The sequence below is a fragment of the Somniosus microcephalus genome, unplaced genomic scaffold (genome assembly GCF_052327205.1).
Source record: "Somniosus microcephalus isolate GS21.2 unplaced genomic scaffold, FLI_Smic_1.0 unresolved_chr2, whole genome shotgun sequence".
Classification (NCBI taxonomy): Eukaryota; Metazoa; Chordata; class Chondrichthyes; order Squaliformes; family Somniosidae; genus Somniosus; species Somniosus microcephalus.
In genome coordinates this window covers 81,763,679-81,787,884 of record NW_028225180.1, presented here as the reverse complement: position 1 = coordinate 81,787,884, position 24,206 = coordinate 81,763,679, and the positions used below count along the sequence as shown (strand labels likewise).

The window sequence follows — 24,206 nt, the reverse complement described above, 5'->3', positions numbered from 1 at the left end:
CCAATACCGGGTGTTCTCCACCATCGACCTCAAGTCAGCGTACCACCAGCTCCCTATCAGACCAGAGGACCGCCCGTACACCGCCTTCGAGGCGAACGGACGCCTCTACCAATTCCTCAGAGTCCCCTTTGGGGTGACGAATGGGGTCTCGGTCTTCCAGAGGGAGATGGATCGCATGGTCAATGACCACCACTTGCAGGCAACCTTCCCCTACCTCGACAACGTCACCATCTGCGGTCACAACCAGCAGGATCACGACTCGAACCTCGAGAGGTTCCTGAAAACCGCACAAAAACTCAACCTCACCTACAACGAGGACAAGTGCGTTTTCAACACCACGCGCCTCTGCATACTAGGCAGCGTGGTGGAGAATGGGGAAATCGGACCAGACCCCGACCGATTGCGCCCCCTACGGGAGCTGCCCCTGCCCAACACTCCCAAAGCCCTAAAAAGGTGCCTGGGGTTATTTTCTTATTATTCCCAATGGGTCCCCAACTACTCCGACAAAGCCCGCCCCCTCTTGAAAGCATCCTCTTTTCCGCTCTCTGCTGAGGCCCACGCCGCCTTCAAAAGCATTAAGCAGGATATTGAGCGGGCCACGCTACAGGCAGTGGACGAGAACACTCCATTTCAAGTGGAAAGTGATGCGTCTGACTTTGCCTTGGCGGCCACCCTCAACCAGGCAGGGCGGCCCGTAGCTTTCTTCTCGAGGACCCTCCAAGGGCCCGAGATCAGACACTCTTCCGTGGAAAAGGAGGCCCAAGCCATCGTGGAGGCAGTGCGCCACTGGCGCCACTACCTAGCCGGCAAACGCTTCACCCTACTTACCGACCAGCGGTCGGTAGCGTTTATGTTCAATAATAAACAGAGGGGGAAGATCAAAAATGATAAGATTCTTAGGTGGCGGATCGAGCTCTCCACCTTCGAGTATGACATCATTTACCGGCCAGGGGCCCTTAACGAATCCCCAGATGCCCTCTCATGAGGGATGTGTGCCAGCGCCACCGGGGATCGGCTACAGACCCTCCACAACGACCTCTGCCACCCAGGCGTCACGCGGCTGTTCCACTTCATAAAGTCCCGCAACTTACCCTACTCGATTGAGGAAGTTCGGTCTCTGATCAGGAACTGCCGCACTTGCGCTGAGTGCAAGCCTCGGTTCTACCACCCTGATAGAGCCCACTTAATCAAAGCTACACGGCCCTTTGAGCGGCTCAGCTTAGATTTCAAGGGCCCCCTCCCATCCGTCGACCGCAATGTTTACTTCCTGAACATTGTGGACGAATACTCCCGGTTCCCATTCGCCTTCCCCTGCCCAGACATGACCAGCGCCACGGTCATTAAATGCCTCAACAGCCTGTTCTGCCTGTTCGGTATGCCGAGCTACATCCACACGGATAGGGGGGCGTCCTTCATGAGTGAAGAGCTACGCCAGTACATGCTGTCCAGGGGTATCGCCACGAGCCGTACCACCAGCTACAACCCCCGGGGTAACGGTCAAGTGGAGCAAGAGAACGGGACAGTATGGAAAGCAGTCACTCTAGCTCTAAGGACCAAGGGCCTCCCTATCTCCCGCTGGCAGGAAGTCCTCTCAGATGTACTCCATTCGATACGGTCGCTATTGTGTACTGCCACTAATGCCACGCCTCATGAACGAATGTTTAGCTTTCCCCGGAAATCCACCTCAGGCGTATCCATGCCGTCATGGCTCTCCACCCCAGGTCCGGTATTCGTGCGAAGGCATGTGAGGGGCCATAAGACGGACCCTCTCGTGGAGCCAGTGCACCTACTCCACGCCAACCCCCAATACGCGTATGTCCGGCACGCCGACGGAAGGGAGGACACCGTGTCAATAAAAGACGTCGCCCCAGCCGGTAACGACAACAACCACGGCAATAGCAGCAACAACGACCACAGCAACTCTTACCCACCCACTACTCTTTCATCACCCCCGGAAGAACATCGACCAACGGCACCCCCACCAACTACCCCTTCAACAACCCTGGCGGCACCCCCGGCAGAGACCCAGGAGGCCACCGGGGACACCCAGCCGACACCCGCGACACCACAACAGCCACGTCGGTCGCAGAGGACTACCAAACCCCTGAACAGACTAAATCTATAGAAGGGGTGAATGTGATGAAATATTCCATTCATCACTGCCTGTGACTGTGGTTGGTTTCAGGTTTCTCCTCACCATTGTATTGTATATTGGAATGTATGGAATGTGTTGTGTGTAGGGCTCCGCCCATACCTGGCCTCTATGTAAGCCAGCTCAGTCTGGCCTCATATCCAGTACTGCAGGGCTCCAGATGGAAGATACCTCTCTCCACTGCGTGTTATCGTCTAAGTTAATAAAAGCCTTGTTTTGCTCCGCTAACATCGAGTCTCGGGATTATTGAGGCACATCAGAGAGACAGCGAGAGAGAGAGAGAGAGACAGCGAGAGGGAGAGAGAGACAGCGAGAGGGAGAGAGAGACAGCGAGAGGGAGAGAGAGACAGCGAGAGGGAGAGAGAGACAGCGAGAGGGAGAGAGAGACAGCGAGAGGGAGAGAGATAGCGAGAGGGAGAGAGAGACAGCGAGAGGGAGAGAGAGACAGCGAGAGGGAGAGAGAGACAGCGAGAGGGAGAGAGAGACAGCGAGAGGGAGAGAGAGACAGCGAGAGGGAGAGAGAGAGAGAGACAGCGAGAGGGAGAGAGAGAGAGAGACAGCGAGAGGGAGAGAGAGAGAGAGACAGCGAGAGGGAGAGAGAGAGAGAGACAGCGAGAGGGAGTGAGAGAGAGAGACAGCGAGAGGGAGAGAGAGAGAGACAGCGAGAGGGAGAGAGAGAGACAGCGAGAGGGAGAGAGAGAGACAGCGAGAGGGAGAGAGAGAGACAGCGAGAGGGAGAGAGAGAGACAGCGAGAGGGAGAGAGAGAGACAGCGAGAGGGAGAGAGAGAGACAGCGAGAGGGAGAGAGAGACAGCGAGAGGGAGAGAGAGAGACAGCGAGAGGGAGAGAGAGAGACAGCGAGAGGGAGAGAGAGAGACAGCGAGAGGGAGAGAGAGAGAGACAGCGAGAGGGAGAGAGAGAGACAGCGAGAGGGAGAGAGAGAGACAGCGAGAGGGAGAGAGAGAGACAGCGAGAGAGAGAGAGAGAGAGAGAGAGAGAGAGACAGCGAGAGGGAGTGAGAGACAGCGAGAGGGAGTGAGAGAGAGAGACAGCGAGAGGGAGAGAGAGAGACAGCGAGAGGGAGAGAGAGAGACAGCGAGAGGGAGAGAGAGAGACAGCGAGAGGGAGAGAGAGAGACAGCGAGAGGGAGAGAGAGAGACAGCGAGAGGGAGAGAGAGAGACAGCGAGAGGGAGAGAGAGAGACAGCGAGAGGGAGAGAGAGACAGCGAGAGGGAGAGAGAGAGACAGCGAGAGGGAGAGAGAGAGACAGCGAGAGGGAGAGAGAGAGACAGCGAGAGGGAGAGAGAGAGACAGCGAGAGGGAGAGAGAGAGACAGCGAGAGGGAGAGAGAGAGACAGCGAGAGGGAGAGAGAGAGACAGCGAGAGGGAGAGAGAGAGACAGCGAGAGGGAGAGAGAGAGACAGCGAGAGAGAGAGAGAGAGAGAGAGACAGCGAGAGAGAGAGAGAGAGAGAGAGACAGCGAGAGAGAGACAGCGAGAGAGAGAGAGACAGCGAGAGGGAGAGAGACAGCGAGAGGGAGAGAGACAGCGAGAGGGAGAGAGACAGCGAGAGGGAGAGAGACAGCGAGAGGGAGAGAGACAGCGAGAGGGAGAGAGACAGCGAGAGGGAGAGAGACAGCGAGAGGGAGAGAGACAGCGAGAGGGAGTGAGAGAGAGGGAGAGAGAGAGACAGCGAGAGAGAGACAGCGAGAGGGAGAGAGACAGCGAGAGGGAGAGAGACAGCGAGAGGGAGAGAGACAGCGAGAGGGAGAGAGACAGCGAGAGGGAGAGAGACAGCGAGAGGGAGTGAGAGAGAGAGAGGGAGTGAGAGAGAGAGACAGCGAGAGGGAGTGAGAGAGAGAGAGGGAGTGAGAGAGAGAGACAGCGAGAGGGAGTGAGAGAGAGAGACAGCGAGAGGGAGTGAGAGAGAGAGACAGCGAGAGGGAGTGAGAGAGAGAGACAGCGAGAGGGAGTGAGAGAGAGAGACAGCGAGAGGGAGTGAGAGAGAGAGACAGCGAGAGGGAGTGAGAGAGAGAGACAGCGAGAGGGAGTGAGAGAGAGAGACAGCGAGAGGGAGTGAGAGAGAGAGACAGCGAGAGGGAGAGAGAGAGAGACAGCGAGAGGGAGAGAGAGAGACAGCGAGAGGGAGAGAGAGAGACAGCGAGAGGGAGAGAGAGAGACAGCGAGAGGGAGAGAGAGAGACAGCGAGAGGGAGAGAGAGAGACAGCGAGAGGGAGAGAGAGAGACAGCGAGAGGGAGAGAGAGAGACAGCGAGAGGGAGAGAGAGAGACAGCGAGAGGGAGAGAGAGAGACAGCGAGAGGGAGAGAGAGAGACAGCGAGAGGGAGAGAGAGAGACAGCGAGAGGGAGAGAGAGAGACAGCGAGAGGGAGAGAGAGAGACAGCGAGAGGGAGAGAGAGACAGCGAGAGGGAGAGAGAGAGACAGCGAGAGGGAGAGAGAGAGACAGCGAGAGGGAGAGAGAGAGACAGCGAGAGGGAGTGAGAGAGAGACAGCGAGAGGGAGAGAGAGAGACAGCGAGAGGGAGAGAGAGAGACAGCGAGAGGGAGAGAGAGAGACAGCGAGAGGGAGAGAGAGAGACAGCGAGAGGGAGAGAGAGAGACAGCGAGAGGGAGAGAGAGAGACAGCGAGAGGGAGAGAGAGAGACAGCGAGAGGGAGAGAGACAGCGAGAGAGACAGCGAGAGAGAGACAGCGAGAGAGAGAGAGACAGCGAGAGAGAGAGAGACAGCGAGAGGGAGAGAGACAGCGAGAGGGAGAGAGACAGCGAGAGGGAGAGAGACAGCGAGAGGGAGAGAGACAGCGAGAGGGAGAGAGACAGCGAGAGGGAGAGAGACAGCGAGAGGGAGAGAGACAGCGAGAGGGAGAGAGACAGCGAGAGGGAGAGAGACAGCGAGAGGGAGAGAGACAGCGAGAGGGAGAGAGACAGCGAGAGGGAGAGAGACAGCGAGAGGGAGTGAGAGAGAGGGAGAGAGAGAGACAGCGAGAGAGAGAGATGAGGACAGGATGTGAACCTGACTTCATAGACCCACAGGGCAACAACCATGTGTTTGGCCAGACCCCTCTATATGTCACACCAGCCATCGCAAACCGAAACAACCTCGATTGTGAAATAAATAAAAGCGGTAGGGAGGTAGTGCAACTCTGCCGAGCCTTAGGCCTGTACATAGTTAACGGTAGGTTCAGAGGGGACTCCTTAGGGAGACTCACATATTCCTCAACTCTTGGGTCTAGTGTGGTGGATTATACAATCACTGACCTGGACCCCTGCGATATCAACGCATTCACTGTCAGGCAGCAATCCCCCCTCTCAGACCATAACCAAATAAATGTGTACCTTAAACTTTCTGCCCAAACTACAGACACAAAAAAGGAACCCAGTAAGCTACATAAAATAAACCAGACATACAGATGGGCCCCAGACAGTGGAGATAAATTCATCACAGCACTAAATTCACCTGATCTCACAAGTAAAATTTCAAAATTTAAAGAAAATCTATATGAGATCACCAGAGATGGGGTAAACATGGCCATAGAGGATATAAATATGATCTTTCATGAGGCAGCTGTAAAAGCCGACCTCGTGAAACAGAAGAGGAAGAGTCACAAAAGACAAAATAAAAATAAGAAATGGTTTGACCACGAATGCAAAAATGCCAGAAAAGACCTGAGAAAAATATCAAACCAAAAGCATCGCCAACCAAACAATCCGGACCTACGTACTAGATACAATGAAACCCTCAAAAGATATAAACACACCATTAGGAACAAAACACAAAACTATACCCACAAAATACTAGAAGAAATTGAAAACTCCACCAACCCAAAACAATTCTGGGAAATGTGGAATAACCTGAGTACAACACAATTGCAAGCATTACCAATCCAAGATGGCGACATCTGGAGAACACATTTTGAAAACCTCTACAAAGACATCCCAATAAACGAAACAAACCCAAGTCAACATCAGGTCACAGAAAAACTCCACACATTAGAAGCAACAATCAAAGACAACCAAAACCCTCTAGACTCCCCAATCACATGGAAAGAAATGGCCACAAAAACAAAATCTCTCCACCTAAAGAAAGCCTGTGGCCCAGACAACATCAAAAATGAAATGCTCAAGTTCAGCAATATGGAGATGCAGGGTGCGGTACTCAAATTATTCAACATCATATTACGTTCAGGCTGTTTTCCCGATATCTGGTGCCAAGGACTAATCTCCCCCATATATAAAAGCGGAAACAAATCAGACCCAAATAACTACCGCGGCATCTGTGTCAACAGTTGTCTAGGGAAGTTATTCTGCAGTATTCTAAATAGTAGATTACTTGATTTTCTTAACAAACATAATATCCTCAGAAAAAACCAAATAGGCTTTCTTCCAAAACACCGCACCGCCGACCATATCTATACCCTTCACACCCTCATTGAAAAACATATACACCAAACAAAAAATGGGAAAATATTCGCCTGTTTCATCGACTTCAAGAAAGCCTTTGACTCTATATGGCACGAAGGGCTCTATTATAAACTTCTTCAATGTGGAATAGGGGGCAAAGTCTATGACCTTATTAAATCAATGTATCTGAAAAACAAATGCGGGGTCAAAATTGGAGACAAACGCACCGATTTCTTCACCCAGAGAAGAGGCGTCCGGCAGGGCTGCAATTTGAGCCCGACCCTGTTCAACATATACATAAATGAATTAGCAGACATGCTGGAGCAAAGCGAGTCACCAGGTCTCCGTCTCCTGGATGGAGAAGTGAAATCCCTGTTCTATGCGGACGACCTGGTTCTGCTGTCTCCCACAGAACAGGGATTACAGCAACAACTAGACCTACTCGACAAATACTGCCAAAATTGGGCTCTAACAGTAAATCTAAAGAAAACCAACATCATGATTTTTCAAAAAAGGCCCAGATGTCAGGAAAACAAATACCAGTTTACCCTCAGTGATATCACTATAGGACACACTATGAGCTACACCTACCTTGGTCTAACTATTACAGCATCAGGGAGCTTCAGCATAGCAGTGAATGCACTAAAAGAAAAAGCCCGAAGAGCCCTATATGCAATAAAAAGAAAATTCTACAACATCCAAATCCCAATCAAAATCTGGCTCAAAATATTTGACAGCATAATCCTGCCCATTGCACTGTACGGTAGTGAAGTATGGGGCCCGCTAAATCACCAAAGCTACACTAAATGGGAAAAACATACAATAGAAGCCCTACATGCAGAATTCTGCCGAAGCATCCTTCGCACCCAAAGAAAAACGCCAACAAATGCATGCAGAGCCGAACTAGGCAGATACCCACTGATAATAAACATCCAAAAACGAGCACTAAACTTCCTAAATCACCTCAAATCTAGCTCCCCAGACACCCTTCATTTCAAAGCCTTTCAGACCCAAGAGCTAAACCCAGAAAAGAGTCCCCTGAGTCAGCTGCTACGGAAACTAAGTACTCAGCCGGACCCTGACCAGCCCCAGACCAACACAGCCGTCCAAACACCAATCCGAGTGAACCAAATCATTAAAAAATGCAAAGAAACCTACCTGGAACATTGGAACAAAATAACCGAAAGCCAAAGCAGATTAGAATGTTACCGGGCCCTAAAAAGAGAATATAAACTGGCAGACTACCTCACGACCATCAGAGACACAAAACAGAGACAGACCCTCACCAGGTACAGACTAAGCGACCACCAACTGGAAATTGAAAAAGGCAGATACAAGAAATCCTGGCAGCCTAGAGAGAATAGAATATGCGATCAATGTCTGGCTGGCGAGGTTGAAACAGAAATGCATTTCCTCCTAAAATGCGAAAAATTCAACACATCAAGAAACATATTATTCAACAAGCTAAGCCAAACAACCCCAGATTTCAAGGAATTGGATGATCTGTCAAAATTGAGATTAGTCCTAGGAGAAGGAGACAGACCATACCTTGGGGCCAAATATGTAACAACATGTCACAACCTGAGGACTGTTTAAAATTAAGACTGTTTAAAATTAATATTGAACGTACCAAATGAAGTACAAAGACTGTTTAAAATTAATATTGTTTAAAAGTAATATTGTATGTACCCAACAAATGTCAAATCGATTGACACCTACAGAATGTTGGAAAACTGTACCTTTTTGCAATGTAAGCTTTGGCAATATGGTTCTCTGTAAACTTTCATGCCAATAAAGCATTTTAATTGGAATTGGAATTGGAATTGGAGAGACAGCGAGAGGGAGAGAGACAGCGAGAGGGAGTGAGAGAGAGAGACAGCGAGAGGGAGTGAGAGAGAGAGACAGCGAGAGGGAGTGAGAGAGAGAGACAGCGAGAGGGAGTGAGAGAGAGAGACAGCGAGAGGGAGTGAGAGAGAGACAGCGAGAGGGAGTGAGAGAGAGAGACAGCGAGAGGGAGTGAGAGAGAGAGACAGCGAGAGGGAGGGAGAGAGACAGCGAGAGGGAGGGAGAGACAGCGAGAGGGAGGGAGAGAGACAGCGAGAGGGAGGGAGAGAGACAGCGAGAGGGAGGGAGAGAGACAGCGAGAGGGAGGGAGAGAGACAGCGAGAGGGAGGGAGAGAGACAGCGAGAGGGAGGGAGAGAGACAGCGAGAGGGAGGGAGAGAGACAGCGAGAGGGAGGGAGAGAGACAGCGAGAGGGAGGGAGAGACAGCGAGAGGGAGGGAGAGAGACAGCGAGAGGGAGGGAGAGAGACAGCGAGAGGGAGGGAGAGAGACAGCGAGAGGGAGGGAGAGAGACAGCGAGAGGGAGGGAGAGAGACAGCGAGAGGGAGGGAGAGAGACAGCGAGAGGGAGGGAGAGAGACAGCGAGAGGGAGGGAGAGAGACAGCGAGAGGGAGGGAGAGAGACAGCGAGAGGGAGGGAGAGAGACAGCGAGAGGGAGGGAGAGAGACAGCGAGAGGGAGGGAGAGAGACAGCGAGAGGGAGGGAGAGAGACAGCGGGAGGGAGGGAGAGAGACAGCGAGAGGGAGGGAGAGAGACAGCGAGAGGGAGGGAGAGAGACAGCGAGAGGGAGGGAGAGAGACAGCGAGAGGGAGGGAGAGAGACAGCGAGAGGGAGGGAGAGAGACAGCGAGAGGGAGGGAGAGAGACAGCGAGAGGGAGGGAGAGAGACAGCGAGAGGGAGGGAGAGAGACAGCGAGAGGGAGGGAGAGAGACAGCGAGAGGGAGGGAGAGAGACAGCGAGAGGGAGGGAGAGAGACAGCGAGAGGGAGGGAGAGAGACAGCGAGAGGGAGGGAGAGAGACAGCGAGAGGGAGGGAGAGAGACAGCGAGAGGGAGGGAGAGAGACAGCGAGAGGGAGGGAGAGAGACAGCGAGAGGGAGGGAGAGAGACAGCGAGAGGGAGGGAGAGAGACAGCGAGAGGGAGGGAGAGAGACAGCGAGAGGGAGGGAGAGAGACAGCGAGAGGGAGGGAGAGAGACAGCGAGAGGGAGGGAGAGAGACAGCGAGAGGGAGGGAGAGAGACAGCGAGAGGGAGGGAGAGAGACAGCGAGAGGGAGGGAGAGAGACAGCGAGAGGGAGGGAGAGAGACAGCGAGAGGGAGGGAGAGAGACAGCGAGAGGGAGGGAGAGAGACAGCGAGAGGGAGGGAGAGAGACAGCGAGAGGGAGGGAGAGAGACAGCGAGAGGGAGGGAGAGAGACAGCGAGAGGGAGGGAGAGAGACAGCGAGAGGGAGGGAGAGAGACAGCGAGAGGGAGGGAGAGAGACAGCGAGAGGGAGGGAGAGAGACAGCGAGAGGGAGAGAGAGACAGCGAGAGGGAGAGAGAGACAGCGAGAGGGAGAGAGAGACAGCGAGAGGGAGAGAGAGACAGCGAGAGGGAGAGAGAGACAGCGAGAGGGAGAGAGAGACAGCGAGAGGGAGAGAGAGACAGCGAGAGGGAGAGAGAGACAGCGAGAGGGAGAGAGAGACAGCGAGAGGGAGAGAGAGACAGCGAGAGGGAGAGAGAGACAGCGAGAGGGAGAGAGAGACAGCGAGAGGGAGAGAGAGACAGCGAGAGGGAGAGAGAGACAGCGAGAGGGAGAGAGAGACAGCGAGAGGGAGAGAGAGACAGCGAGAGGGAGAGAGAGACAGCGAGAGGGAGAGAGAGACAGCGAGAGGGAGAGAGAGACAGCGAGAGGGAGAGAGAGACAGCGAGAGGGAGAGAGAGACAGCGAGAGGGAGAGAGAGACAGCGAGAGGGAGAGAGACAGCGAGAGGGAGAGAGACAGCGAGAGGGAGAGAGACAGCGAGAGGGAGAGAGACAGCGAGAGGGAGAGAGACAGCGAGAGGGAGAGAGACAGCGAGAGGGAGAGAGACAGCGAGAGTGAGAGAGACAGCGAGAGGGAGAGAGACAGCGAGAGGGAGAGAGACAGCGAGAGGGAGAGAGACAGCGAGAGGGAGAGAGACAGCGAGAGGGAGAGAGACAGCGAGAGGGAGAGAGACAGCGAGAGGGAGAGAGACAGCGAGAGGGAGAGAGACAGCGAGAGGGAGAGAGACAGCGAGAGGGAGAGAGACAGCGAGAGGGAGAGAGACAGCGAGAGGGAGAGAGACAGCGAGAGGGAGGGAGACAGCGAGAGGGAGGGAGACAGCGAGAGGGAGGGAGAGACAGCGAGAGGGAGGGAGAGACAGCGAGAGGGAGGGAGAGACAGCGAGAGGGAGGGAGAGACAGCGAGAGGGAGAGAGAGACAGCGAGAGGGAGAGAGAGACAGCGAGAGGGAGAGAGAGACAGCGAGAGGGAGAGAGAGACAGCGAGAGGGAGAGAGAGACAGCGAGAGGGAGAGAGAGACAGCGAGAGGGAGGGAGAGACAGCGAGAGGGAGGGAGAGACAGCGAGAGGGAGGGAGAGACAGCGAGAGGGAGGGAGAGACAGCGAGAGGGAGGGAGAGACAGCGAGAGGGAGGGAGAGACAGCGAGAGGGAGGGAGAGACAGCGAGAGGGAGGGAGAGACAGCGAGAGGGAGGGAGAGACAGCGAGAGGGAGGGAGAGACAGCGAGAGGGAGGGAGAGACAGCGAGAGGGAGGGAGAGACAGCGAGAGGGAGGGAGAGACAGCGAGAGGGAGGGAGAGACAGCGAGAGGGAGGGAGAGACAGCGAGAGGGAGGGAGAGACAGCGAGAGGGAGAGAGAGAGAGCGAGAGGGAGGGAGAGAGAGAGAGCGAGAGGGAGAGAGAGAGCGAGAGGGAGAGAGAGAGCGAGAGGGAGAGAGAGAGAGCGAGAGGGAGAGGGAGAGAGAGAGAGCGAGAGCGAGAGCGAGAGCGAGAGGGAGAGGGAGAGGGAGAGGGAGAGAGCGAGAGGGAGAGAGAGAGAGCGAGAGGGAGAGAGAGAGAGCGAGAGGGAGAAAGAGAGAGCGAGAGGGAGAGAGAGAGAGCGAGAGGGAGAGAGAGCGAGCGAGAGGGAGAGAGAGAGAGCGAGAGGGAGAGAGAGCGAGCGAGAGGGAGAGGGAGAGAGAGAGAGAGACAGCGAGAGGGAGAGAGAGAGAGACAGCGAGTGGGAGGGAGAGAGAGAGAGACAGGGAGAGAGAGAGAGAGACAGCGAGAGGGAGAGAGAGAGAGAGAGAGAGACAGCGAGAGGGAGAGAGAGAGAGATGGAGAGGGAGATGGAGAGAGGCAGCGAGAGGGAGAGAGAGACAGCGAGAGTTGGAGAGAGAGAGAGAGAGAGAGAGAGACAGCGAGAGGGAGAGAGAGAGAGACTCACATATTCCTCAACTCTTGGGTCTAGTGTGGTGGATTATACAATCACTGACCTGGACCCCTGCGATATCAACGCATTCACTGTCAGGCAGCAATCCCCCCTCTCAGACCATAACCAAATAAATGTGTACCTTAAATTTTCTGCCCAAACTACAGACACAAAAAAGGAACCCAGTAAGCTACATAAAATAAACCAGACATACAGATGGGCCCCAGACAGTGGAGATAAATTCATCACAGCACTAAATTCACCTGATCTCACAAGTAAAATTTCAAAATTTAAAGAAAATCTATATGAGATCACCAGAGATGGTGTAAACATGGCCATAGAGGATATAAATATGATCTTCCATGACATGGCAGCTGTAAAAGCCGACCTTGTGAAACAGAAGAGGAAACGTTACAAAAGACAAAATAAAAATGAGAAATGGTTTGACCACGAATGCAAAAATGCCAGAAAAGACCTGAGAAAAATATCAAACCAAAAGCATTGCCAACCAAACAATTCAGACCTACGTATTAGATACAATGAGACCCTCAAAAGATATAAACACACCATTAGAAACAAAACACAAAATTATACCCACAAAATACTCGAAGAAATTGAAAACTCCACTAATCCAAATCAATTCTGGGAAATGTGGAATAACCCGAGTACAACACAATTGCAAGCATTACCAATCCAAGATGGCGACATCTGGAGAACACATTTTGAAAACCTCTACAAAGACATCCCAATAAACGAAACAAACCCAAGTCAACATCATGTCACAGAAAAACTCCACACATTAGAAGCAACAATTAAAGACAACCAAAACCCTCTAGACTCCCCAATCACATGGAAAGAACTGGCCACAAAAACAAAATCTCTCCACCTAAAGAAAGCCTGTGGTCCAGACAACATCAAAAATGAAATGCTCAAGTTCAGCAATATGGAGATGCGGGGTGCGGTACTCAAGTTATTCAACATCATATTACGTTCAGGCTGTTTTCCCGATATCTGGTGCCAAGGTCTCATCTCTCCCATATATAAAAGTGGAAACAAATCAGACCCAAATAACTACCGTGGCATCTGTGTCAACAGTTGTCTAGGGAAATTATTCTGCAGTATTCTAAATAGTAGATTACTGGATTTTCTTAACAAACATAATATCCTGAGAAAAAATCAAATAGGCTTTCTCCCAAAACACCGCACCACCGACCATATCTATACCCTTCACACTCTCATTGAAAAACATATACACCAAACAAAAAATGGGAAAATATTCGCTTGTTTCATTGACTTCAAGAAAGCCTTTGACTCTATCTGGCACGAAGGGCTCTATTATAAACTTCTTCAGTGCGGAATAGGGGGCAAAGTCTATGACCTTATTAAATCGATGTATCTGAAAAATAAATGCGGGGTCAAAATTGGAGACAAACGCACCGGTTTCTTCACCCAGAGAAGAGGCGTCCGGCAGGGCTGCAATTTGAGCCCGACCCTGTTCAACATATACATAAATGAATTAGCAGACATGCTGGAGCAAAGCGACTCACCGGGTCTCTTTCTCCTGGATGGAGAAGTGAAATCCCTGTTCTATGCGGACGACCTGGTTCTGCTGTCTCCCACAGAACAGGGATTACAGCAACAACTAGACCTACTCGACAAATACTGCCAAAACTGGGCTCTAACAGTAAATCTAAAGAAAACCAACATCATGATTTTTCAAAAAAGGCCCAGGTGTCAGGAAAACAAATACCAGTTTACTCTCAGTGATACCATCATAGGACACACTATGAGCTACACTTACCTTGGTCTAACCATTACAGCATCAGGGAGCTTCAGCATAGCAGTGAATGGACTAAAAGAAAAAGCCCGAAGAGCCCTATATGCAATAAAAAGAAAATTCTACAACATCCGAATCCCAATCAAAATCTGGCTCAAAATATTTGACAGCGTAATCCTGCCCATTGCGCTGTACGGTAGTGAAGTATGGGGCCCGCTAAATCACCATAGCTACACTAAATGGGAAAAACACACAATAGAAGCCCTACGTGCAGAATTTTGCCGAAGCATCCTTCGCACCCAAAGGAAAACACCAACAAATGCATGCAGAGCCGAACTAGGCAGATACCCACTGATAATAAACATCCAAAAACGAGCACTAAAATTCCTAAATCACCTCAAAACTAGCTCCCCAGACACCCTTCATTTTAAAGCCTTCCAGACCCAAGAGCTAAACCCAGAAAAGAGTCCCCTGAGTCAGCTGCTACTGAAACTAAGTACTCCTACTCAGCCGGACCCTGACCAGTCCCAGGCCAACACAGTGAACCAAATCATTAAACAATGCAAAGAAACCTACCTGGAACATTGGAACAAAATAACCAAAAGCCAAAGCAGATTAGAATGTTACCGGGCCCTAAAAAGAGAATATAAACTGGCAGACTATCTCTCGACCATCAGAGACACAAAACAGAAACAGACCCTCACCAGGTACAGACTAAGCGACCACCAACTGGCAACTGAAAAAGGGAGATACAAGAAATCCTGGCAGCCTAGAGAGAATAGAATATGCGATCAATGTCTGACCGGCGAGGTTGAAACAGAAATGCATTTCCTCCTAAAATGCGAAAAATTCAACACATCAAGAAACATATTATTTAACAAGCTCAGCCAAACAACCCCAGATTTCAAGGATTTGGATGACCTGTCAAAATTAAGATTAGTCCTGGGTGAGGGAGACAGACCATACCTTGGTGCCAAATATGTAACAACATGTCACAACCTGAGGACTGTTTAAAAATTAATACTGAATGTACCCAATGATGTACAAAGACTGTTTAAATTAATATTGTTTAAAAGTAATATTGTATGTACCCAACAAGGGTCAAAATTGTTTGACACCTACAGAATGTTGGAAAACTGTACTTTTTTGTTGTGTAAGCTTTGGCAATATGGTTCTCTGTAAACTTTCATGCCAATAAAGCATTTGAATTGTGAATTGTGAAATTGTGTAGTAACCTGGGAGGTTATGAGTAACCTGATCCACCAGGTGGTGCTGTGGCAATTGCTCTCCTGAGTTAAGTCTGATCTGTACTGGTTGTACTCTTTGTTTTGGCTGCCTCATGGCAGAAGCTTTTATGTGCAAGTGTTGATTAAACCATGTTACGGAGTTAACCGGTGTCCGTCTCCATCTATGGCCCCCTCAAGATACCACATATGGCGACGAGAATAAAGGACGGAAGAGTTTTGGAGTATTCGGAAGAGGTGCTCGGGTTGGTTAGCAAACTAGTCGGAAAAGCACGAGGCTAGGCCGCGGGAGTCGAAACGGAGTTTGATTTTTTGGCTGAAGTGACCGGACTCCAAGGATGGCAGGAACGGTAGGCTCCGTGGCACCTTTTGACAGCAAGTCGCAGTCTTGGGAGGAGTATATTGAAATACTGAGCCATTTCTTTATGGCAAACGAGGTGGACAGTGCTGAAAAGAAAAGGGCCATTTTACTGAGTTGTGTGGGAGCGCAAACCTATACACGGATGAGGAATCTGCTGAGCCCGGAGCGGCCAGGAGAAAAATCTTTTGACGAGTTGGTGAGTCTACTAAAGAATCATTTCAATCCAAAACCTAGTGAAATAGTACAGAGATGGAAATTCAATTCGAGGATTAGGAGGCCGGAAGAAAGCGTTACTGAGTATGTGGAGGAGCTTCGGAAGCTCGCACAGGACTGTAATTTTGGAAATACGCTCACAGTCATGTTAAGGGACAGACTAGTATGCGGAGTTAACGACGACAGTATACAGCAAAGGTTGCTGTCAGAAGAAGGATTAACGTTTGAGACGGCACTTAAAAAAGCACAAGCCATGGAGACGGCTAACAAGGACATTAAGGACTTAAACAGTATGAGCAAGGAGAAATGGAGTAAACCAGTGGGAGGAGCTGTTTTGAAGATGGAAGCTGGCGTGAAAAGTCCACCAGTCGGGGTTGGGGATTGCTACCGATGTGGCGGGACGAGCCATTATGCAAAGGACTGCAGGTTTGCAGAGGCAAAGTGCCACAATTGTGGAAAAATAGGGCACTTAAAGAAAGTCTATAAAAGGGCAGTGAGTGAGAGAAGCAGTGCTAAAGGGGCAAAGCATGCTAAAGGGGGGAGGGAGAAGTACACAAAGCGGGCAAATTACATACAAGAGGAGGAAGAGTCTAGTGAGGAGGTTTTCACTATATACAGTATAGACACTTCAAGGCCCAACGTACCCCCTCTCACTCAGTATTTGATAGTGAACGGAGGTCAAGTAAAGTTTGAGATTGACACCGGATGTAGTGTAACCATAATGTCGCAGACTGAGTACGCCAAGCTATGGGGGGAAGCAAAAGTACCAGAGCTAGGTACATGTCCCATTAGTCTCAAAACCTACACAGGACAGAAGGTGGACATTTTGGGTACGGCCGAAGTACAAGTGGAACACAAAGGAGTCACCAAGGAGCTTACGGTGGTAGTGGTAGCAGGGTCAGGGCCAAACCTGTTAGGGCGAGGGTGGATCAGTGAGTTGAGTGTGTACTGGCAGGCAATGAATAAAATGGAGGACAGTACAGAGGCACTGCAAGAAGTGCTGATGAAGCATGAGTTAGTGTTCAAGGACGAACTGGGCACCTTAAGGGGAGCCACAGCCAAGATTCATGTAGCCAGTGATGCCACGCCTCGTTTCTTTAAACCAAGGTCAGTACCTTTTGCAATGAAAACCAAGGTTGAGGCGGAACTAGATCGCCTGCTAAAGGACAAAGTAATAGAACCAGTGAAATTTTCAGACTGGGCGGCACCAATAGTCCCGGTATTGAAGCCCGATGGTAACGTAAGGGTGTGTGGTGACTATAAGTTAACAGTGAACAGAGTATCATCACTGGAACAGTACCCCATTCCGAGAATGGAGGACATGTTAACGTCGCTCACTGGGGAGAAAGATTCAGCAAACTGGACAGGAGTCATGCGTATCAGCAGATATTGCTAGATGAAGAATCAAAAAAGTTTGTCGCGGTGAACACGCACAAGGGGCTGTTCACGTATGCCAGGTTACCATTTGGTGTCAGTTCTAGCCCAGCAATATTCCAACAGACTATGGAGGGCATTCTGCAGGGCATTCCAAAGGTGGCCGTGTACTTAGATGATATTCTGCTAACAGGAAGTGACGATCAGGATCACGTGAAAACACTGGACAAAGTGCTACAGCGGCTGGAAGAGGCGGGGCTATGCCTGAAATGGAGTAAGTGTAGTTTCATGGAGAAGGAAGTTAGATTCCTGGGACATCGGGTGGATGCCACAGGCCTCCATCCATTACCAGGGAAAGTGCGGGCAGTGCAGGATGCACCTGCACCCACCTCAGTGACTGAACTGAAAGCCTATCTAGGGCTCCTGAATTATTATAACCGGTTTCTTCCAAACTTATCGATGCTGCTGGCACCCCTGCACAAACTGCTGAGAAAGGAGGAGCCATGGCGTTGGGGGCCAGAGCAAGCGAAAGCGTTTCAGCAGTCAAAGGAGCTACTTCAGTCCAGCAGGGTGTTAGTGCATTACGACGAGAAGAAGGAGCTGATAATGTCCTGCGACGCATCACCCTATGGAGTGGGGGCAGTGTTGGCCCACCGCATGTCAGATGGAGCGGAAAGGTCCATCGGGTTTGTTTCACGCACGCTCACAGCTGCGGAAAATAACTATTCACAGCTGGATAAAGAGGGGTTAGCCATTATATTTGGAGTAAAGAAATTCCATAAGTACATATATGGGAGGAAGTTTGTAATCAGTACTGACCACAAGCCTCTTATTAGCTTACTGAATGAGATGAAAGCGGTGCCTCAAATGGCATCACAGAGAATAATGAGATGGGCAGTAATACTAAGAGCCTATGAATATGTGATCACGTATAGAGCCGGCAAGGAAAACGGGAACGCGGATGCTCTCAGCCGCCTGCCCCTCTCAAAATCTCCTCGCAGTACTTCCCCTGAGGAGCACGTCCTGATGCTGGATCAGGAGATCAGTCCCCTGATGACTTCAGCGCAAATCCAGGGCTGGACAGCCAAGGACCCCGTTCTGTCAAGGGTCCGTGAGTATGTGTTGAAAGGCTGGCCAGATCACCGTGAGGGACCGGAGTTCGCGCCGTACAGACAGAGACAGCACGAGCTCAGTGTCCAAGATGGACGTGTGCTGTGGGGAGCACGCATCATAGTCCCAGAGCAGGGACGTTCTACTTTGATGGAACAGTTGCATCAATCGCACCCAGGAATGACTAGAATGAAAGGACTGGCTAGGAGCTACCTGTGGTGGCCTAACTTGGATGCTGAAATTGAGTCAAAGGTAAAGTCATGCACTATATGTCAGGAACAGAGGAAAGCACCTGCCGGGGCACCACTCCATCCCTGGGAGTGGCCCAGCAAACCCTGGAGGAGAATTCACATAGACTATGCGGGACCTTTTATGGGCAAAATGTTTTTGGTGCTGGTAGACGCTCACTCAAAGTGGATTGACGTTTATCCAGTGAGCTCTGCAACGACTGACGCCACACTGGATTGTCTCAGGAACAGCTTCAGCACGCATGGTATTCCTGAAATGATTGTAACCGACAATGCACAGTGTTTTGTTAGTGAAGGGAGCAAAGAATTCATGGTAAGGAATGGAATCACACATGTCACCTCGGCTCCATATCACCCAGCCTCAAATGGGTTAGCCGAGCGAGCCGTGCAGACTTTTAAGGAGCTCATGAGGAAGAGCTCAGGTGACACCCTGGAGACCAAGCTCAATAGAGCCTTGTTTAGTTATCATATAACACCCCAAGCTACCACGGGGCTTTCTCCGGCTGAGTTGATGATGGGGAGAAAGTTGCGGTGCACATTAGACCTGATACACCCAGATCTCAAAAGCAAGGTTGAGACAAAACAAACAAACCAAAAAGCGTACCATGACAAACATACTAAAGCTTGCCATTTCGCCATAGGGGACTCTGTGTACACCCGGAACTTCGGCTATGGACCTAAATGGATACCAGGACTAATCCAGGACATTACAGGACCTGTGTCGTACTCCGTGTTACTAGGGGATGGTCGAGGAGTTCGTCGGCATGTGGATCAGCTTTTCAGCTGGCAGCAGGGGGAACTGCCTCAGATGGAACAAAGGGCAGTAGAGGAGGCTGTTCCAGGACCCAGCATGGCTTATAAGGTGCCAGTGGACACTGGTACTGCCAGGCCACAGCGGGACAGAGTAAAACCAACATCAGAGACTACTCCAATCTCAAGTGCGAATGAATCTGAGAATCCACCACAAGTGGAATTAAGACGTTCACAAAGGATTCGCAAGCAACCAGAAAGACTTATACAAACCTGTTAAATTAGTCAGGGGTTAACCATGGTTAGAGCATACTGGTTAATTAAAACGTAGTACCTAGTAAGGGTTATTGTTTAAGAATTGCATACGGCAATTTTAAGGGGGGAGGAGTGTAGTAACCTGGGAGGTTATGAGTAACCTGATCCACCAGGTGGTGCTGTGGCAATTGGTCTCCTGAGTTAAGTCTGGTCTGTACTGGTTGTACTCTTTGTTTTGGCTGCCTCATGGCAGAAGCTTTTATGTGCAAGTGTTGATTAAACCATGTTACGGAGTTAACCTGTGTCTGTCTCCATCTATGGCCACCTCAAGATACCACACAGAAGGACAGTGAGAGAATCTGAGAGACAGAGAGAGAGAGAGAGGGGTGAGAGATTAACAGAGACAGAGAGAAAGAGTGAGTGAGAAGAGAGAGAGAACGAGGACTCACCCAGTAGGTTATAGAATCAGACACTTATAAACAGCCTGGTTGAGATAAACAAGGTCGTGAAGTAAAAAAACACAAAGGAACAATTGGCATCAATCCTGACCTGCCTCCTGATTGTGAAGGTATATTAACCAGAAGGTCTCGCTCGCCGAGAGATTCAGTGACCCATTCGGGGTCAGGGGTCGCACCTGCAAAGTTCAACAGCAATAAACAAATTCAGCGCCGTGTGAAAACAGGATTGGCCCGTCTGGCACATTACCGACCGACCCGGGGGAGAGGCCGAGCGACCCGGGGGGGGAGAGAGAGGCCGAGCGACCCGGGGGGGAGAGAGAGGCCGAGCGACCCGGGGGAGAGAGACGCCGAGCGACCCGGGGGGGGAGAGAGACGCCGAGCGACCCGGGGGGGAGAGAGACGCCGAGCGACCCGGGGGGGAGAGAGACGCCGAGCGACCCGGGGGGGAGAGAGACGCCGAGCGACCCGGGGGGGAGAGAGACGCCGAGCGACCCGGGGGGGAGAGAGACGCCGAGCGACCCGGGGGGGAGAGAGACGCCGAGCGACCCGGGGGGGGGAGAGAGACGCCGAGCGACCCGGGGGGGGAGAGAGACGCCGAGCGACCCGGGGGGGGAGAGAGACGCCGAGCGACCCGGGGGGGGAGAGAGACGCCGAGCGACCCGGGGGGGGAGAGAGACGCCGAGCGACCCGGGGGGGAGAGAGACGCCGAGCGACCCGGGGGGGGGGGAGAGAGACGCCGAGCGACCCGGGGGGGGAGAGAGACGCCGAGCGACCCGGGGGGGAGAGAGATGCCGAGCGACCCGGGGGGGGAGAGAGACGCCGAGCGACCCGGGGGGGGAGAGAGACGCCGAGCGACCCGGGGGGGGAGAGAGACGCCGAGCGACCCGGGGGGGGAGAGAGACGCCGAGCGACCCGGGGGGAGAGAGACAACGACCGACCCGGAAGAGAGACAACGACCGACCCGGGGGAAGACGCCGACCGAGCGACCCGGGGGAGACGCCGACCGACCCGGGGGAGAGACGCTGACCGACCCGGGGGGGGGGGGGGGGGCGGGGGAGACAGACCGACCCGGAGTAATACTAACAGGCCTGCTATTGGGGAAGCAGGGGACTGCACAGAGATTGGAACTCAGAGATTAAAACACTCTCCGTCCCCCCATAGTCTTTGTCTTACCTTTTTCAGTGGAATAGTCTGAATCCACTCAGCCGTCTTCACATCAAACACGTTCACTGCATTCTCGCTGTACACAGTAAGGTACGGCCCGCTACAACCTGCTGGGAGAAAAACCACAGCGTTACAAACTCCACAAATAGTGACTGATCCCCCTGCCCAGTGACCCCTGGATTAGAGAGAGGGGAGAATCAGCCAGGGCTCCTGCTCCTGATCACTGCCCAGTGACCCCCTGGGTTAGGGAGAGGGGAGAATCAGCCAGGGTTCCTGCTCCTGATCACTGCCCAGTGACCCCTGGGTTAGGGAGAGGGGAGAATCAGCCAGGGTTCCTGCTCCTGATCACTGCCCAGTGACCCCCTGGGTTAGAGAGAGGAGAGAATCAGCCAGGGTTCCTGCTCCTGATTGTAATGATATCAGCAAATAGTGATGGTATTTGCCTGTTTGATTATGATGCCTTGCCAGCATGTTTGCATGATTGATTACTTATGCCTGACCAGCAGAGGGCATGTGAGAGACAAGCAGTTTGGTTTTACTTTCGTTTTAGATGCATCCCTAAGATGGTGTCTCCTGTAATGCTGTTAAAAGAGTTGAACAAGCTTTAGATTAAAAGACATTCTCTTTCATAAATGTCTCGTCATTGAACCCACAAAGAAATCAATACATGGTGTCAGAAGTGATTGAAAGAGATGAAGAGAAAAAATCTGAAGTTAAATCAGCTCTCCACATATTAGCAAGCCAAAAGAGAACATCGTTACTTACCATTGGAGAATAGCTAACGAAGTGAAAAATGGAAGGTTTACACCCACCGGCAAAGCTTCAGTTGACAGGTAATGTGGCTGAAAATTGGAGAAGGTTCAAACAACGTTTGGAGTTGTATTTATCAGCAATCGGAGCTGACGAGAAAAGTGATAAAATGAAAGCGTCACTGTTCTTACATGTCGTGGGTGATGAAGCGCTGGAGGTGTATAATAACTTCACATTCGCTGCTGACGGAGACAATATGATGCTAGATAAAATAATGGAACAGTTTGAGGCCTACTGCATACCTAAACGTAACGTGACGTTTGAGAGGCACAGATTTTTCACATGTGTACAGAAAACGGGAGAGACTATTGATCAGTATGTGACTGAACTGAGAAACCGAAGCAAAACATGTGAATTTGGGGGACTGACAGACTCGCTGATAAAAGACAGACTGGTGTGTGGTGTGATAAAAATGCTAACTTCCGGGAAGTTATGTCATCACTTCCTGTGAACTATGAACTATGAACTGTGTACATACCTCACTTCCTGTAAATGTCACTTCCTGTTGGACTGGTATAAATACTGGTCTGTTCAGTATTGTAAGAGGCTTCTACCAGAGGCATGGTAAAGACCTCTCTTGTATATAGTGTGTTTATAAGTTACTTAAAGCTTACTTTAAAGTTACTTGATGGTCAGTCTCCTTTTCTTACATCAATTTAAGTAACTTAGTATTTACACTGACAAATACTAGACCTTCAGACAAACTCGGAAGTTAAGGATCCAGGGAACCACCCATCATGGATAAAATCCTTAGACCTATTCGTCTGGACTTGGACCCGAATACACCAGCAGCTGGCAGGGTATGGAAGCATTGGTATCGTACTTTTGAGAATTTTCTGGATGAATGTAAAGTGGATGCTCCTGCTAAATTGAAGATACTTGTCAATTATGTGACCCCAAAAGTGTTCGAATATGTTGATGAATGGGATAATTACGAAGAGGTGATTCGGGCACTTAAGAAACTGTATGCGAAGACCCCAAATGAGGTCTATGCTAGACATCTACTGGCCACAGCCCGACAAGGGCCAGGGGAATCAATTGACGAATTCCTGCAAGAACTTCGCAGGCTCAGCGTAGATTGTAACTTTCAGGCAGCCTCAGCTGAGCTGTACCGCCAAGAAATGATTCGTGATGCTTTCATCTGCGGGATTGCCTCTCCATTTATACGCCAGCGTCTACTAGAAAGTAAAACACTTGAGCTACAAAAAGCTTTTGACCTAGCTTGTTCACTGGATTTGGCAAAGAGAAATGCAGACCTCTATCAGCTGCCCAGATCTCGATCTGCTGCTGTAGCTGCAACCAGACAATTCAAGCGGTCTCAGGTGAACCCTATCATGGGGGAATCTAATTCTGATAATTCTGATGAAGAAGAGGAGGACGACCCCACTTTAGCAGCCTCTTGGCAATCTAGGAAGGAATGCTTCTTTTGTGGAGATGCTTTTCACCCTAGGAAAACCTGCCCTGCTCGCAATGCAATCTGCAGTTATTGCGGGAAAAAAGGACACTTTGCTAAAGTTTGCCTATCAAGGGCCTCTACGAGGGCCAATCCAGCTAAGGCCTACCGAGCTGCCCCAATTAGGGCCTATCAAGATGCTCCAGCTAGGACCTATCAAGCTTCCTCTCGAGCTCTCTCCCGAAGAAGCACACCGAGAGTTTTAGCCACTCTCTGTGCAACGACACCAATTACAGCTGCTTGCCCACAGAACCTGTCTCAGGCAGCCACAAAAATTTCAATTAAAGGGCATACCTTAGATGCCTTAATTGACTCAGGAAGTACTGATAGTTTCATTAAGGAACAGATTGTTGCGAAATTGAAACTACATGTCTTCCCATCGGACCAGGCAATTGCGATGGCCCAGTCATCACTTAATACCAGAATCTCCGGCTTTTGTGTTGTTGATATGACACTTCATGGTCGTATGTATCCCTCCACCCGACTTTCAGTGCTCAAAGACTTATGTAGTGATCTCCTCTTAGGGCTGGACTTCCAAAAACAGCATAAGAAACTCACCATTGAGTTTGGTGGATCCAAACCCGGACTTACTATTTCTAATATACCATCTAAATTACCATTTTGTGCATTATCAGCAGCTTCACTTGATGAACCCTCATTATTTGCCAGTATTCCGCCTCAATGCCAACCGATAATATCGAAATCGCGGCGCTTTAATCAGGGAGACCAATCTTTTATTGCGGCTGAAATCTCTCGACTTCTAGCAGAGGATATCATTGAACCATGTTCGTCGCCCTGGCGGGCTCAAGTCGTCATTGTCAAGAACCCTCTAAAACCTCACAAACAGCGACTATGCATCGATTATTCGCAAACCATCAATCAATATACCGACTTGGACGCCTACCCATTGCCACGCATTGATGATATGGTTAATAAACTGGCCGAATACAAAGTGTTCTCAACTTACGATTTAAAAAGTGCCTATCATCAGTTACCCTTAAAGGTCTCAGATAAGCAGTACACAGCCTTTGAGGCTAATGGACGGCTGTACCAATTTCGTCGCCTCCCATTCGGGGTTACTAATGGAGTGGCTGTCTTTCAACGGGCAATGGATGGCCTGGTTAAGCAGGAAAACCTAAGGGACACTT

At 50.7% G+C, this 24,206-nt stretch overlaps 1 protein-coding gene across 1 annotated transcript in view; it reads right to left on the bottom strand.

The window, feature by feature from the left end:
* LOC147092901 (serine/threonine-protein kinase MRCK alpha-like) overlaps positions 1–24,206 on the bottom strand; it is a 144,262-nt gene that overhangs the window by 18,744 nt on the left and 101,312 nt on the right. The window contains 2 exon segments of the mRNA XM_085975705.1: positions 19,723–19,807; positions 20,805–20,902. Of these exon segments, the coding sequence (XP_085831831.1) occupies positions 19,723–19,807; positions 20,805–20,902 (183 nt within the window).